The sequence below is a fragment of the Centroberyx gerrardi genome, chromosome 16 (assembly GCF_048128805.1).
Source record: "Centroberyx gerrardi isolate f3 chromosome 16, fCenGer3.hap1.cur.20231027, whole genome shotgun sequence".
NCBI classification, from domain to species: Eukaryota; Metazoa; Chordata; class Actinopteri; order Beryciformes; family Berycidae; genus Centroberyx; species Centroberyx gerrardi.
In genome coordinates, this window is record NC_136012.1 from 16,190,513 (window position 1) to 16,208,127 (window position 17,615).

General features: G+C 46.1%; 1 protein-coding gene across 2 annotated transcripts in view; it reads left to right on the top strand.

Annotated features, from left to right (window-relative positions):
• The window catches only part of tenm2a (teneurin transmembrane protein 2a), a 141,769-nt gene extending 126,511 nt beyond the window's left edge, over window positions 1-15,258 (top strand). For both annotated transcript variants that reach the window (XM_071903567.2, XM_071903575.2), the window contains 19 exons: window positions 185-452; window positions 1,683-1,826; window positions 2,289-2,538; window positions 3,197-3,217; window positions 3,363-3,592; window positions 5,000-5,154; window positions 5,461-5,562; window positions 5,924-6,097; window positions 6,455-7,098; window positions 7,524-7,699; window positions 9,703-9,938; window positions 10,050-10,346; window positions 10,633-11,190; window positions 11,456-11,725; window positions 11,823-12,233; window positions 12,391-12,501; window positions 12,784-13,051; window positions 13,753-13,883; window positions 14,521-15,258. In XM_071903567.2, the coding sequence (XP_071759668.2) occupies window positions 185-452; window positions 1,683-1,826; window positions 2,289-2,538; window positions 3,197-3,217; window positions 3,363-3,592; window positions 5,000-5,154; window positions 5,461-5,562; window positions 5,924-6,097; window positions 6,455-7,098; window positions 7,524-7,699; window positions 9,703-9,938; window positions 10,050-10,346; window positions 10,633-11,190; window positions 11,456-11,725; window positions 11,823-12,233; window positions 12,391-12,501; window positions 12,784-13,051; window positions 13,753-13,883; window positions 14,521-15,258 (5,184 nt within the window). The remainder of the gene's footprint in view (window positions 1-184; window positions 453-1,682; window positions 1,827-2,288; window positions 2,539-3,196; window positions 3,218-3,362; window positions 3,593-4,999; window positions 5,155-5,460; window positions 5,563-5,923; window positions 6,098-6,454; window positions 7,099-7,523; window positions 7,700-9,702; window positions 9,939-10,049; window positions 10,347-10,632; window positions 11,191-11,455; window positions 11,726-11,822; window positions 12,234-12,390; window positions 12,502-12,783; window positions 13,052-13,752; window positions 13,884-14,520) is intronic.
• The last annotated feature ends 2,357 nt before the right edge of the window (window positions 15,259-17,615 follow it).

A 17,615-nucleotide genomic window follows, 5' to 3' on the forward strand; every position in this document is an offset into this window, starting at 1 on the left:
GCCTCTCTGCTTTATTTTTCCTTCCTGTCTTACCATTCCCCAGTCTGTCTTTCTTTCTTTCATTGTTTTTTTTTTCCTCTATTTTTGTCCTTCAGCCCTCAGTGGAACCGTGACCCCCATTACTCTCTCTCTCTAATCCCCCCCTAATCCCTCTCTCCTCTCATCTCTTCTCTTTGTCTTCCAGGTGCTGCATGAGCAGATCGAGGTGCCGGGCACAAGTCTGAAGCTGTGCTACCTAAGCTCCAGGACGCAGGGTTACCGCTCCCTGCTCAAGGTGACCATGACCCCAGCCGTGGTGTCCATGGGCCTGCTGAAAGTTCACCTGATGGTGGCAGTGGAGGGGCATCTCTTCCAGAAGTGGTTCCATGCCTCACCCAACTTGGCCTACACCTACATCTGGGACAAGACCGACGCATATGGCCAGAGGGTCTACGGGCTTTCTGAGGCTGTTGGTGAGTGGAAGGGATGGCTGGAAGGGAAGCTGTGTTGTTAGGCTGAAGGTGTAGGCTTTTTTTTCCAGTGCTACACTCACTGACTGGATTAGAAACTTTACCAGTAGGGGAACACTCACAATGACAGAGGGACAGAGTGTTAATTAGGGATCTTGAAGAAGGAGGATAATAAACTGCATACCCCCACTCTACGGTACAGTACAGCCACAGCTAAGTGCTTTTTTTCATGTGTCTACTTTTCATTGAGGCTGCGTGTACTTCAGTCAGCCAGCCGTAACGATGGTGAAGGGTTATTAGCCATCAGGGTGAGTTAGCAGTTAGCTAGCAGAGCAGCAAGCAGGGGCCAGGGGAGCCTCAGTGCTATTACGTTCTACTGTCACATTCGCTCACAGTTGCTGTCAGCCAAATGCTGCTGTCAGGCCAGAGATGCAGTGGACATCTGGGGCTGCACTGTGGACTAAAACCATAAAGGGCATACTGTTTGCAATATTACATTCTCCTAAAGTTCCCCAGTAGCCACAAGGCTTCATATTTCCCTCAGAATATAAATTGGTTATACATGGTTTAGAATTAGGTTATGTTTTGCTAACCATGTTCACAGATGCAGGTATACTGCATTATTGTTGGCGGTGATGCTGAAAAGGTGCAGGCAACAGCATTCTCACTGAGACTCATGTGGGAGTTGATGTGCTAACACACTCTTCCTTTTAATGGGTAGGAGCACACATGTGCATGTGTGCACACAGACACACATATTCACACGCAGATGCACACGCACACATACACACACACATACATACATACTGTATACTGTATTCACAGGAAGATACACACAAAGAGACACACACAGAGAGACACACACACAGCAGTGTCCGCTTACTACCTCATCTCAACTCCTCCCTTACTTGTGTGTTTATCCCAATCAATGAGACCCTGTCAACACATGCATGATGGAGGCGTAATGTTCCCACTAGCAGAGTTTGTTACCGTGGCAACTGGCCTGGCCTGCGGAGTTGGAGGCCCAACGGGGCAATCTGTCCAATTAACAAGGTTTTTAATTGATTTAGCAGCATGTGAGAGTGTAAGTGAGGTGTTAGTGCAGGATACAGGTGCTAACTAGTTGCTCTGTGTATCACACACAATTTATAACTTAAACTTTGCATCTTGCATTTGAATTTGTACTTTTCTCTATTTCTATTTATTTTACCTCCTACTCTTTTCTACATGTAGTGTCGGTGGGCTATGAGTATGAGTCCTGTGCCAGTCTCATTCTGTGGGAGAAGAGGACAGCCATCCTGCAAGGCTTTGAACTGGATCCCACCAATCTGGGAGGCTGGTCACTCGACAAGCACCATATACTCAACACACGCAGTGGTGCGTATACACACACACTGACACACAAACGTGCACGCAGACTCACAGACACACACTGGTGCTCGCATGAACACATGGGAGAATAATTTTTGATGCGTCATCTACTGTACCATTATCTAAATCCTGCACTAATGCTGAAGCCTTGAAATATAAATGGGCTGATGCTGTGATGTTCGCCCGCTGTGACAATCAATGCACTAATGGAATGGACACACACCGTCTCTCTCTAAGTGGAGCTGAGCACAACACATGGCAGTAAACAACTCTCTCTGTGTCCATGTGCATTTTCCCTAACACGTAAATAGGCATGCATGCATTCAATTAAGGAAACAGACGTGTACAAATGCAAAATCTACCGGCTTCTGCTGTAGCTCAGAATGTTAGATTATGCCAAAAAATCAAAAAGACCGAAATAATCCCTCCCTATGCTTCTCCTCATCCTCCATCCTCTCTCCTGTCCAGGGATCCTCCACAAGGGCAACGGTGAGAACATCTTTGTGACGGAGCAGCCCCCGGTAATCACCAGCGTCATGGGAAACGGGCGGAGGCGCAGCATCTCCTGCCCCAGCTGTAACGGCCTCGCTGACGGGAACAAGCTGCTGGCACCGGTGGCCCTGGCATCGGGCATCGACGGCAGCCTCTACGTTGGGGACCTCAACTTTGTACGGAGGGTCTACCCATCTATGAACACCACCGGCATCCTGGAACTAAGGTATGGGGGCAGAGGAGAATGAGGAGGAGAGGGGAAACGAAATGAGAGCAGCAGAGAAGAAAACTATGATAAGGGAGAAGTATGACAATAAAAGATTGAGTGTTTGGAGAGGAGGATTTAAGAGCGAAAACTAGAGATAGAGTAATAATGAATAGCAACGATGAATGGATAGAAAACCAAAAATTTGTGATGAACAAAAAGTTCTAAAAGTAGGGGTGATTGAAAAGCTGGAAAATGGAGAGGAGAAGAAAGGAAAAGATGGAGATTAATCAGAGAGCAGATTGGGATTTGGAGTGTTTTGATGTTGCATGGGAAATGCTGATAGAAAAAAGGAGCGCTGAAAGATTAGGTTTAGCAGACGCAAGGAGGCAGGAGAAGAAGAGAGGGAAAAGAGGAGTTGTCTGCAATACATTGAACATGCAGGATTGGATCCTCCCAGGAACTGAAAAAAAAGGAGGTGAGACACTGGGGATAGCGAGATTGAAGTTGAATTATACACTGCGCTAGATACCATTTCTCCAGGGCGTTTTTACCCATGTTTAAATTTTGCTGTTCGCACCACAGCTAGCTTTCTGTTTCTCTCTGTAGGTTGCTCTCCACAGACCGTGTGAATTAACATTTGTTTTGTTGTGCTTTTATCTCTCCTTCTCCCTTGAAGGAACAAAGATTTCAGACACAGGTAAGATGCTTACGATGATAAATCAGAAGTTTCTACTGCATATCCCCGCAACAATAGCACAAGCACTTCAAACATTTTCCATTGAAAATATGAAATCAAGCTATTCACCGGCATGATAATCATCACTTGTTTTCCTCCCCCTCAGTAACAACCCAACCCATAAGTACTTCCTGGCTGTGGATCCAGTATCCGGGGCATTGTTTATCTCAGACACCAACTCCCGCCGTATCTACCGCGTTCGCTCGCTAACGGGTGGCCGGCTTCTGTCAGACAACGCCGAGGTGGTGGCCGGGACAGGGGAGCAGTGCCTGCCCTTTGACGAACGCTGTGGGGATGGAGGCAAAGCCACCGAAGCTACACTTATGAGCCCCAAAGGTGAGCCAGTGCAGGGAAGCATGTGGCCAATAAACATACCTGGGCAAGATTACAGCCCAGTATTATGGCAATTGGTTGTGTTGAAGTTTGTTCTACAGATTTTCATGGATTGAAGATCAAATGATGGACTTAATGCTGGTCACTGGTCTTTGAAAGCTTCACATTTTTTCCCCAGCTCTCTAGCTGACCACTTCAATATCAGTAACTCCTAGACAGCAGTCTACAGTTCTCAGCATATGTAAATTGAAGGCACCTTAATTTCCTAGTCACAATATCCTTTTTTTCTTAATCTGCCCATCTTGTGATTCAACTAAAGCAGGACAGAGACAGAAGGAGGTTATAAACCAGATTAATGTTAAACTTATTAATGGAATTATTTTTGTGGTTCACTGGAGCTTGGAACATTGTGACACCAAACTGTCAAGGATGTCACACTGTCACATTTCCCGTCACTGACGTAAGTGTGTGTACAGGCGTGCATGTACGACTGCAAATGTTCGTATGGGTGTGTGAATGTGTGTGTGTGTGTGGGTGTGTGAATGTGTGTGTCTCTGTGTGTGTGTGTGTGTGTGTGTGTGTGTGTGTGTGTGTGGTTGTTTGCGAGAGAGACGAGAGGGAGAGATAGGGGAAGACAATGAGGTACTGGTTCCCTTTCACCTGTCAGAGGCAAAGTCAGCCAGCTCACATCAGCTTGCCCTCTCTTTCCCTCTCTCTCTCTCTCCCCCCAGCTCTCTTTTTCTCTCTCTCTCCTCTCTCTCCTCTTTCACTTTGTCTCTCGCTCTCTCACTTACTCTGTGTCCTTCGCTGTATCCTCCATCTGTTGTTGTGTGTCTCAGCGCATCTAGGAGTTATTTTGGGGCACAGTTGCCTAGAACAAACACACCTGTCTGAATGCCTGCTGCCTGTTAGACCGACAAGGCTGACACTGCACCGCTGGTAAACGATAGAAAGAGAAAGGCAGAAACAAATGAAGCGGAGAAGGGAGGGGGCGACAAACAAACAAACAAAAACAAAAAACGGACGGACAGACAGGGCGAAATTCAGGATACGAGGGGAGACCAAGGGGAGAGGAGTGCAACAGATCACATGCCACATTCTGAAGATAGTCAGCGTCTTTCTGAAAAATGTACTTGCAGTCTGCCGTCGTCCTCTGGGAGGAGCATCAGCTCAAATCTGCATCCCAATGACTCATCCCAAAACTAACACTTCTCTAACAGTTCAATGCCCATTCAGTGACTTTGCTCCCTCTCATTCGATGAAACATGGAGCAATTCGGCTGTCAGGCCCGCTATCTGTTTTCAGCCCGTGGAAAAAAAGTGAAGTATAATAGACTTAATATGTCTATGGGTTGCCCGCTCTGCAAGAATTATGAGTTTTCATCCTCTGTCCTCATTTCCCCTTTGACAGGTATCGCAGTGGATAAAAATGGGCTGATGTACTTTGTGGACGCCACCATGATCCGTAAGGTAGACCAGAACGGAATCATCTCCACTCTGCTGGGGGCCAACGACCTGACTGCCGTGCGGCCGCTGAGCTGTGACGCCAGCATGGACGTCAGCCAGGTACGACGGGGAAGGAGGAAGAGACAGAGGGTGATGGGATGATAGATGATGATCTAAAAGCCCCATGAGAGCTCAGTCATGATGCTAGCGTGGACGCCAGCCAGCCAGGGGGTCAGGGAGTGATTGATTTAGGGAGGGATTAAAGAGGTTGAAGCCATGGATAAATGAATAGATCAAAAGAGAGTGAAGACTGCAGTCACTTTAGGGAAAATGAAGAAGAGACTTGTCTGAACTTTGGCATCCATTCAATAGGCCTTCCTCAGCATAGATATAGTCTCATTGATATCTGCTGTATCTCTCCACCAGGTGCGTCTCGAGTGGCCCACAGACTTAGCAGTGAACCCCATGGACAACTCTCTGTACGTCCTCGAAAACAACGTTATCCTACGCATCACTGAGAACCACCAGGTCTGTACCATGAAGCTCGACCGGGACTGCAAACCCCACAGGGTGGACACTCATTATGCGGTTTTGACAAGATTTAGTCCCAATTATTCTCAAACCAATTTAGAAGTACAAATTTATATTCTAGTATAACCGTTTTTTCACCAAGAATCCTCATCTTAAAAGTTTTGCTGGGATGGCAACATTGCTGCTTAATTAGTTCAAGGAATATTTTAGTGTCTAGAGTCTAACTTCACTTAAGGAAAGTTTCATCTGATGTAACTATTGCAATAGTAACGTGATACTACCATCTCTAAATATTTGTGGTATTATTGCTGTTGCTTGATCATGGATCTAATGCTCTCTTCCATGACTCTGCCCATAGGTGAGCATCATAGCAGGTCGGCCCATGCACTGCCAGGTGCCAGGTATCGACTACAGCCTCAGCAAGCTGGCTATCCATGCCGCCCTGGAGAGCGCCACCGCCATTGCTCTGTCCCACACCGGCATCCTCTACATCGCTGAGACCGATGAGAAAAAGATCAACCGAGTTAGACAGGTATGAGACAGATAAATACACAGTAGTTTGGTTGTCTGGTTTAGAATGATTCTGTCAGTCTGAAGTTATTTTCTTGGCTAGCAAAATTGACAGCACAGCTGGTCGGGCTGTGTGGGTGTTTTTTGAGAATTCAGATATTCTGAGATTGTCTCAGATCCCCAGATACTACGTTCAGTTCATAGGCTTTTATGCACATATTTTTTTATATTTTTTTGCAGTCCTCTGTTTTGATAAGCCAAAAAACAAATTTATTTTGTTTTTTGTAATATAGCTTCTTTTATGGAGTGCTGAGTTTTTTCCATCTCATCTTTAAACATCTGTCCTCTCCTACTTTCTGTCTCTGTGCATTTTTCTCAGGTGAGCACTAACGGAGAAATCTCTCTCCTGGCCGGTGCTGCCTCGGACTGCGATTGCAAGAATGACGTCAACTGCAATTGTTTCTATGGCGACGATGGCTACGCCCCCGACGCTGGCCTTAACTCCCCCGCCTCCCTGGCTGTATCTCCTGATGGGACGCTCTTCATCGCAGACCTCAACAACATACGCATCAGAGCTGTCCGAGCCAATCGACCCGGCCCGGCCGTCTCGAGCATGGGGTTGTCTGGATCAGGAGCGGGGCAGTATGAGGTTGCATCGCCAAGGGAACAGGAGCTGTATGTCTTCAATGGGGAGGGGCTCCATATCCAGACGGTGAGCCTAGTGACTGGGGAGCCGCTTTACAACTTTACCTACGGTCCTGACGGAGAGTTGGCCACGCTGGTGGACAACTGCAACAACACAGTCAGGGTGAGGCGGGACGGCCTTGGCCAGGGCGGAGGAGCCGGCCTGCTCAGACTGGTGCTGCTGCCAGAGAACCAGGTGGTGACCCTGGGACTGGACCCCACTGGGGGGCTGCGCAGTGTCTCGGCCCTGGGCCAGGAGGTGGCTCTGCTGGGCTACAGCGGCAGCACGGGCCTCCTGGCCACCAAAGCCGATGAGACCGGATGGACCACCTTCTACCAGTGAGTGTGCGATAGTGGTAAAGATGTCTGAATGACTGTTTCTATTTTCCCTCTCAGTGGGTGTACATCCACCACTTAGCCTATCTGGGCCCATTAAACAATCTGAAATACAAAATGCATGAGCTTCCCAGCTTTTATGTTCATCATGTTTTATTTCATTCCCTGTTTTCCCCCGTGACACCCCACACAGTGCACTGCTGCCCCCCAGTGTTAGCTGTCATAACTACAGTCAGCTCCTGTAAAATAGCCTGTTAGGTTCCTCTCTGCCAGCTTGCTGACAAATGACAGGTTCCGCATGTGTGTAGGTGTGTGTGTGTGTGTGTGTGTGTGTGTGTGTGTGTGTGTGTGTGTGCGTGCGTGTGCGTGGGTGGTCGCTGTGTGTCCTTCCTTCACCGATCTGCTCATGGCTATCTCCCATCTCCCAGATATGACAGCGAGGGTCGTCTGACCAATGTGACATACCCCACGGGCATGGTGACGAGTCTGCACCGTGAGATCGAACGCTCCATCAACATTGACATTGAGAGTTCCAGCAGGGATGATGATGTCACTGTCATCACCAACCTGTCCTCAGTCGAAGCCTCGTACACAGTGGTGCAAGGTAGAGACACACTCGGCACATGCATGCAGAGGAACAGCTGGGTTAGACTTTTTAGGCTAATAGGATACTAGACTTTCATTCATACTCAGGATGGAGTGATACATAAAAAGGCGGGCAAACGATGAGCTCCAGTCAGTCATCACCAATACAAATGGAAATCAATTATCATTTATATTATTCATAAATTATTAATTATATTATTATTTACAAGAAAACAATAATTTATATTTTAGATCCTCAAGGGCCTTATCTTCCTATAACTTACACCAGTAAGTTTGTAGTACTTACTGTGATGCTAGGAATTTATGTCATAAAGATTTATGATTTATTTAAAAAGTAAAGGGTTAACCCTGTTCTGCAAATACAAATATTGGTAAACTGAGTTGAGATGGGTTTACTCTCCTCTACATCCCTGTTTGTACAGTATATGCTTTGATAAAATACCCACGAACTCTAGAACTACTGAATTTTGGTATTCAAGGAAATAGTCACCCCCATGTGATTGTGAATATGCAGAGGTCTGATGACTCTAATTGAATGTGTTCTAATTTTCACACAGTTATGTGCATACTCTACGAAATCATTTCCTCCTTCACCCTGATCCAACCCTCTCTCCCGCTCTCGTGGACCAAAATTACCAATATATAGTTGTTAATCCCAACTGGGGCCATTCCGCTTATCATTACAGCCAAATTCATTAACTCGTGTAGAGTGGATCCTCCTCATCCCCCAAGCTCTCTCTCTTTTTCTCACGCACACGCATATATACACACACGCACTCACATACACACGCATAGCCCCCACCCATTTCCCATGATCCCTTAGCTTATTCGGTCTGTATAGAGAACAGGAAGAAGGAGAATAATTGGCTCTCCTCCCCTGACCCGTACAAGTGGCGTGACAGAAGTATGAATGCAGAGTGTAGACTGTAAGAAGTCTTGAAGGTCTCGGAGAATAAGAATAAGTTGTAGATGTATTCAGTGATCCACTCGAGTTGCTGGAGGAAAGGGGGAAAGTTACTCACAGAGCTGTAAGTCATTTAAGGTTTCCACTGCATTGTGTGGGTTTCAGCACAGTTCTCTGCTGACATACTCACTTAACCATCTCTCTCTCTCTCGCTCTCTCTCTCTCTTCATTAACTTCTGCACAGTGAAGCCTCCTTAGCCCTCAAGCTCTCATCTCTCTCACCCTCTCTCTCTCTATCTCTCTCCCTCTCTCTCTCTTCTCTCTCTCTGTTTTATTACAGAGATTGTTCAGATAGAGAGAGCAGAGAAGATTTATCTAACGGCTGCTGCTGCCAAGTCAATGGAAAAAGCTTCTCTTGTCTGTTTGAGGCATTGTTAAAATGCCGCCTGGAGCTTTATTACAAATTGGCCTTATGGATTACTGTCGTTTATGGTGGGGCTTCAAAGGGAGACACCATCTGATCCCCTCACCTTTTGTAAATGAAATAACCCCTCCCCCCTGCATCTGCCAGACATTTCTGGGCCAAAAACAATTTTATCTTATTTTCAATCACTTCATCACTTCATTGTGATCAAGCCACCTGTTTTCGCACATCAGACCGAAAGGTTTAGCATCAGCAATGCGCATTTAGTCTCTCTCTATTCCTTTTTTGGGAGAGAGTCTTTTAAGTGCTGTAGAGAGACGTCAGTTTCGGTTGCCTTTCTACCTGCACTCTGTTTTCTAAAACTATATTAGAATATTTTGGAAATTGCAGTGACAGTGCTCCATAAATGTTTTACGGCCGTGAACAAATTCTCATTCTTATTCCGATATGAGCCTCCAGGCTTATGACTGTATGACTGGAGTTTCTCTTTACTTGATAATATTTAGCTAGAGTAGAGGAGACAATATGCCACCCCAGAAAACTACACATTTGGTTTTAGTTGATGTTGCTTTTCCTAACACCATGCCCATTGTATGTCACACTTTCCGATGCCACAGAATGAGGATGCTGGCTCCTTGCCTTATGACTCATGTTGATCTATCTCCCCCTGCAGACCAGGTGAGGAACAGCTACCAGCTATGCAACAACGGGACCTTGAGGGTGATGTATGCCAATGGGATGGGCATCAGCTTCCACACAGAGCCCCACATCCTGGCAGGGTCCGTCAGCCCTACGATCGGTCGTAGGAACATCACCCTGCCCACCGACAACGGCCTCAACTCCATTGAATGGCGTCTGCGCAAGGAGCAGACCAAAGGCAAGGTGACGGTGTTCGGCAGGAAGCTGAGGGTGAGTTGACATTGTTTCGTGACATATCTACAGGTCTATTCTTAGCCACTCAGAACATCACTGTTTTAGAAAAGTATCATTAACCTCTCTCCATGTCATCCTTTTCTTCAGGCCCATGGGCGTAACCTCCTCTCCATTGACTTTGACCGCAACACGCGCACAGAGAAGATCTACGACGATCACCGCAAGTTCACGCTGCGCATCATGTACGACGCTCAGGGTCGGCCAGCCATGTGGTTGCCTAGCAGCAGCCTGGCAGTGGTCAATGTGTCCTATTCTACCACCGGACAGCTGGTTGGGCTGCAGAGGGGCAGCATGAGTGAGAGGACCGAGTTTGACCCCCAGGGACGCATCCTGTCTCGCTCCTTTGTGGACGGCAAGGTGTGGAGCTACAGTTACCTGGATAAAGTAAGTAAAGCATTTATCATTAACTTTTCATCTAAGGATCAAAAGTCACCAAGGCAATAGCGAGAAAGGATAGTAATTTGGACTGGAGAATTGAAGTGAAATGACAGAATTTTTATGATGATGATGATTTAAATGAATCAGCCAAGAATATATGACTCCTGGTCCTATTTCACAGGAGGGAAGTCATCCGTTTCCATAGAAAATCCCAAAGGGCCACATGATAATGCTGATATTAAATTAATCTGTATTTTGCCTTCCTTTTCTCTGTCTCCCTCCGTGCCTCCAGTCCATGGTGCTGCTCCTGCAGAGCCAGCGACAGTACATCTTTGAGTTTGACACCTCGGGTCGGGTCACGGCCGTCACCATGCCCAGCGTAGCCCGCCACACCATGTTCACACACGTGTCAGTGGGCTACATCCGCAACACCTACAACCCCCCGGAGAGCAACGCCTCCATTATCCACGACTTCAGCGAGGACGGCAGACCCCAGGCCTCGCATTACCTGGGCACCGGCCGCCGTGTCCTCTACAAGTACGGCAAGCTGGCCAAGCTGTCGGAGATCGTGTACGACAGCACCGCCGTCACTTTCGGCTACGACGAGACAGCCGGTGTGCTGAAGATGGTCAATCTGCAGAGCGGGGGCTTCTCCTGCACCATCCGCTATCGCAAAATGGGCCCACTCATCGACAAGCAGATCTACCGCTTCAGCGAGGAGGGGATGGTCAACGCCCGATTCGACTACACCTACCACGACAACAGCTTCCGCATCGCCAGCATGAAGCCGGTCATCAGCGAGACGCCACTGCCCGTCGACCTCTACCGATACGATGAGATCTCTGGCAAGGTAAAGAAATCACTGTTCTGGTCTACATTCTCCTTTTAATAATAAGATACATGCGCCTTAAATGTGTTGGAGTTGTTTACAATGGAAGCACACAGAAATCACACATTTAAATGCACCTAGAATCAGTATTTTCAAGAATTATATTTTCAGCAATGGTGACTCTACTACTGGCTTACAAAACAAACTCTTTGTGTATTCCACAACAGAGGTGTACCGTCTTTGGCTGCCAGTGGACTCACCCTTTCTATAAACTTCTCTCTTACAGGTGGAGCACTTTGGGAAGTTTGGGGTTATTTACTACGACATTAATCAGATCATCACCACAGCCGTCATGACGCTGAGTAAGCATTTTGACACCCACGGTCGCATCAAGGAGGTCCAGTACGAGATCTTCCGCTCGCTCATGTACTGGATGACAGTGCAGTACGACAGCATGGGACGGGTGGTGAAGAGAGAGCTGAAAATTGGGCCCTACGCCAACACCACTCAGTACCGCTATGAGTACGACGGAGACGGACAGCTCAGCGGTGTCAAGGTGAATATTTTGTGTGCAAAGAGTTGGTATTTTGTGGGTTTCAGTTATAGGCGCTTTACTGTTGATTCATGGTGTCTCTACTCATCCTTCCATCCAGGTGAATGACTGGTCCACGTGGCGCTACAGCTATGACCTGAACGGTAACCTCCATCTGCTGAACCCCGGGAACAGCGCCCGCATCATGCCGCTCCGCTACGACCTCCGAGACCGCATCACACGCCTGGGAGACGTCCAGTACCGCCTGGACGAGGACGGCTTCCTCAGCCAGCGCGGCTCAGACGTCTTCGACTACAACTCAAAGGGTCAGCTGTTGCGGGCTTACAACCGAGGGCCGGGTGGCTGGAGCGTCCAGTACCACTATGACGGGCTGGGCCGCAGGGTGTCCACTAGGAACAGCCTGGGACAGCACCTGCAGTTCTTCTATGCTGACCTCAACCACCCCGCCAGGGTCACACACATCTTCAACCATTCCAGCTCTGACATCTCCTCGCTCTACTATGACCTACAGGTGGGTGCATAGAGATACATCTACCTATATTCTGTTTATATATTGAGAGGGTGAGAGACGGGTGTTGGTTGTATGAGGAGGATGGTGAAATGGGTAGACTGGTTGATTAATATTGTTATTAGAGCAGTAACTAATGGTAACATCTTCTCATGATCAGGGCCATCTGTTTGCTATGGAGGTGAGCAGTGGAGAAGAGTACTACATAGCTTCCGACAACACCGGCACACCACTGGCTGTCTTCAGCAGCAATGGACAGATGATCAAACAGGTAATGCACTAAGCAGTTCTTAATCACACTTAATCTGCTATCAGTTGACCGGTATTAGTATTAGTACTAAGAAAATGATGTTATTCCCCCTATTTGTCCAAGAAACAATTGAAAACACCAAGAAAGCTGGGCAGCAGAGTGGTATAGTGAGTAGGGAAACTGTCCTAAAACTAAAACAGCTCCAGGGACGCTGTTCTGCAGCTCACCCTGTGCTCTGACCTTCCTATGGGAGGATGAGTTGAGTAGTACCAAAAGCAAACAGAGCGTGCTTGTGTCGTCCAGGTCCAGTACACAGCCTACGGAGAAGTGTACCTGGACTCTAACCCAGAGTTCCAGCTGGTGGTGGGGTTCCATGGCGGACTCTACGACCCCTTGACTAAGCTGGTCCACTTCACCCAGCGGGACTACGACGTCCTGGCCGGCCGCTGGACCTCGCCTGACTACGGCATCTGGCCGAAGATAGGAAAAGACCCCGCTCCGTTCAACCTGTACATGTTCAAGAACAACAACCCCCTCAGTGACATGCTGGATGTCAAGAACTACGTCACAGGTAGAGGAAAAGAGGGAGATGAAATAATATTGTGCACATGTTGTATTCTGTTACGTTTACTGTTTCTACTTCATTTAGCCATTATCGGCATATCTACAGCGGTGGCGATATTGATTCAAAACTGTCCATTTCTCCACATATCAAAAAACTTTGCAGCACTACACATGGTAAATGCTTAATACTATAATGTTGTAGAAATTAAATGTAGATTCTTTCAAAGGTGGAACTTCAATAGAGTTGTCAGGTAAACCCAGTGGTATAAAGATCAGTCGAGACGGCAGGTAGAGGTGAATTTAGTTCAGTCAAGGCATCCATCAAAGTAGAAAAGAGATAAACTCAACTTATATAGGGTTTACTGTCTACTAACATGGCCATTACTGACGACTGTAATGTTCTAAATACAGTACAGAGTGTTACTAACTAATCTGGGCATTTCATGGTAAAGGGTAAATAACATTGGAACCTATCAGGATTACATACTGATGGTAAGAAATAGATTGTTCTGGAAAAAATAGTTCACACAAGGAACTCTATGTCCTTCGAATGGCACAGTAGCTGACAGCTATACGGCGCACCAGCTGAGTCACAAAAGATACGCAATTTCTCATCCCTATAATGTTTGGCGATAAAAGTGATTCATTTTTCTGCCGTGTTTAACTTTGTCATTCAGCTGGTAATTTCCGTCTTATCTGCTGCTCTAGATGTGAAGAGCTGGCTGGTGATGTTTGGCTTCCAGCTCAGTAACATAATCCCAGGGTTTCCTCGTCACTCCCTCTACTTTGTGGAGCCACCGTATGAGCTGCAGGCCACCCAGCACTGTGAGAATGGACAGGTACGTTACAGTAGGACTTCACAGCCACTGTGCGTGGTGACTATACATCCTCAAAATCCAGTCCAGTATTAACCCCACAATTATGTTTCAGCTGTTCTCATGTACACTACCAGTCAAAAGTTTGGTCACACCTAATTTAATATACTATGTACAAGCCATTTTGATCTAAAGGCTTATGCTTAAATGCTTGAAATTAGTTTTTTTAGACAAATATAAATAGTGAAGTTGATGCCTATGTATGAATTTCTTTCCAAAGCCTTTGCCTTTCCATCAAGGCAAAGGACGGCTACTTTAAAGAATCTAAAATATAAGATAGTTTTGATATGTTTAACACTTTTTTGGTCACTGCATAATTCCATTTGTGTTCTTTCATAGTTTTGATGTCTTTACTATTATTCAAAAATGTGAAAAATAGTAAAAATAAAGAAAAATGTGGTGTGTCCAAACCTTTGACTGGTAGTGTATATTCATGTAAATACAGATGCCAATCATCCTCTACAGTATTGTTTACAAGTTGTAATACTGCTTTGTTAACAACTGTCCTAATATGAATTTATATTTTGCACAGTGATTGTTAACACATTACAGTCTCTCTCTCTTACAAAGTGATTGTTAACCTGTTAACTTCCTCATGTAGCTCATCACCGGTGTGCAGCAGGCAGCAGAGCGCCACAACCAGGCCTTCATGGCCCTGGAGGGTCGCCTGCTCAACAAGGAACGTCGCGGACGCAAGGACAAGCCCGGCCACTGGTTTGGCACCAGCACCCCCATCATCGGCCGTGGGGTGATGCTGGCGCTGAAGGAGGGCCGCGTGGTGGCCGGCGTGTCGGCCATGGCCAGCGACGACAGCCGTAAAGTGGCTCTGGTGCTCAATGGTGCCCTCTACCTAGACGGCACACATTACACCCAGGACGGGAAGGACTGTCACTTCTTTGTGAAAGTGGGCTCTGCCGACAGCGACCTGTTGGCCCTGGGGCTCACCAACGGGCGCAAGGCGCTGGAGAGCGGCATCAATGTGACAGTGAGCGGCCGGTCGAGGAGAGGGGCAACTGTGGAGTTTGCGGTTCCGTCACTAGCGCTGAGCATTCGCTACGGGCTCGCCCTGGACGTGGTGGATGAAGAGAAGGTAAGACTGTTGGAGCTGGCCAGGCAGAGGGCGCTGGCCGGGGCCTGGGCCAGGGAGCAGCAGAGGGCCCGGGACGGGAAGGAGGGCAGTCGCCTGTGGACGGAGGGGGAGAGACAGCAGCTGCTAACAACGGGCAGAGTGCAGGGCTACGACGGCTACTATGTGCTGCCTGTGGAGCAGTACCCAGAACTGGCTGACAGCAGCAACAACATCCAGTTCCTCAGACAGAACGAGATGGGCAAGAGGTAACAGCCCACCTGAACTTGTTTGAAGGGCAGACTCTCTCTTCCCTTTCTCCCACTTTCACTTTCCCTTGATCCTGGTCCTTTTCCCTCCCAGCCTCCTCGCCCCTACTCCTCTCAAAACCCACGGAGAATTAACCAACCAACCAACGGGGTTACTCACGGAACGCTGCAGGGACTTTTGAAAAGAATGACTTATCAGAAAAAATGTTATTGTTAATTTTACTGCCACAGGCAAAAAATTTAAAGTTTAGTCAAGCGTTTCTTTTTTTGAAAACAAACTTTGAACAACTGAAAAAGCACTGATGAACTTTTAGAACTGTTGCTTAATGAATAAGAAGATTCCCCTTTTTAAAAAAGATATTGATATTTTCACCCATATTTTTTGGGTCACACTGAGAGCGGCCATGACAGCTACTGAACACATGGTGGAGTTGTGCTGTGCTGGGTTCTGCGGTCAAGGCTTGTCTCTAATAGAAACTGAAGGCAAAGGGACCAAAATGGAGGCAAAGCCACCCCAGATTACAGCCAGTCACAACTGCGGAGCAAAGGAGGACATCCTAAACAGCGACAGAACAATGCAATGTAAAAGGCCGTCCTATAATACTATGAGTCATCTCCCTGTCTCAGGCCTCCCATTGTCCACCACGGACCTGTCCGCTGCTGCTGAGGCAGCATATATCCAACCAAGCAACACGCAAGATACCGACATCCTTGAACACACTCAAGAGTTATAAATGAACTACAAAAAAATGAACTTTTTAAAAAAAAAACACAGTTTAAAAAATGATGGCTATATTTGTGGACAGTGGTATCACACGGCATTGTTTTATTTTGAAATGGGGGGAAGAATCATATTACTACATATGTGTCAGACTACACTGAATTTCAGGATGTTGCGTATACTGTAGATGCCGTAGTTTTGTACGTTTCAGTCGCGGTAGAATTGTGAGACTTTCACCAAGGCACTTCTGTACAGAACGATCAAAACACCCCTCACAGAGTCCTGAAAACATGCTAAGTTAGTATCAAGAGCTATTTATTTTACTTTATTCTTTTTTATTTATTTATTGTTCTTAGTACTATATGACAATCATGAAGGAGTCACCAGTTGTATTCAAAATGAACATTAGCGGATGAGTTTATTTTCTTTTGTAAAATATGTAAGAAATGTTCATTTTGTTTTTGTATTAATTTCAGTTTGCTGCCAGGGCAAATAATAGTCACTCTCAAAAAGAATAATTTATGTAATAAAGTGTTTTAAAAACGGTTTATACTTTAAATAAAGTCTTTAAAACTGTGAAATCTGTTTTTTCGAAATATATCTCGATGTACAGTGTATAGACCTACCTTTATGCAGCACAGTAGAATATTGTTGAGAATATCAAGTTTTATATTTCTAAGAGGAAGTGGCTTGTAATGTGCGAAATCTTTAGCTGGTCTTACTACTCTAGAGTTTTGTGACACTCTAATATTCCATATCTACAATATCAATCCCCAGTTTGTTGTTTTTGACTGTTTGTTTTTCGTTTGGCAGAGATATTACTGTCCTAGATCCCAACAGCAGTAGCAGTAATGGATCCCTCTCACTGTGAAGAGACTCGTGCTGGATGTCATAATGTACCAAATCAGTATTATCGAAGGATGATTCTTAAACATTCACTGAAACGAGACTCTTCTGAGAACCTTATCAATAAAAAATACTTGTTTACTTCAACCATGCCATGTGTGGTTTTCTTCTACTTGCATCTTTTTTTGTTTGAGTGCTTTTGATGTTCTTTTGTATGACGGTAAATTCCCCCCTTATGACTTAAATTGGTGGTTCTCAACGCGGGGTCCGGGGACCACCAGGGGTCCTTGAGGGGATTCCAGGGGGTCCCCAGCAAATTGATGAATTATTATTATTATTAACCATTATTTCATTTGCAAGAAGTTAATGCAATTAGAGAATGTAGAAGAATGACTGTTTTGATCATAGTTTCACTGTCATCAACTTAATTTGCAGATAGTCATGGATTTCTGGACAAAATCATATCTAACAATAAAAATATTCTCAGAGAGAAAAAATCTCATCAAATGGGGGTCCGTGGCCCAAATGTGCACTAAATTAGTGATCCTCGATATGAAAAAGATTGAGAATCACTGACATGACTTCTACATTCATATTGGTTGCATTTCAAAGAAATCCACTCATTGCTTATTGTCAGTATATACTGTGTGGTTGTGGGTACACTGGAAAGCTCCATTGGTTTAAACAGGTTTGTTGCATACCATTACCCTCACAGGGGGGGTGTATGTTTATGTTCCAGGTATTCTTGATTGTTTGAAAAAAAAAAATCTGAACTTTTAAAATGATGCTGGTGA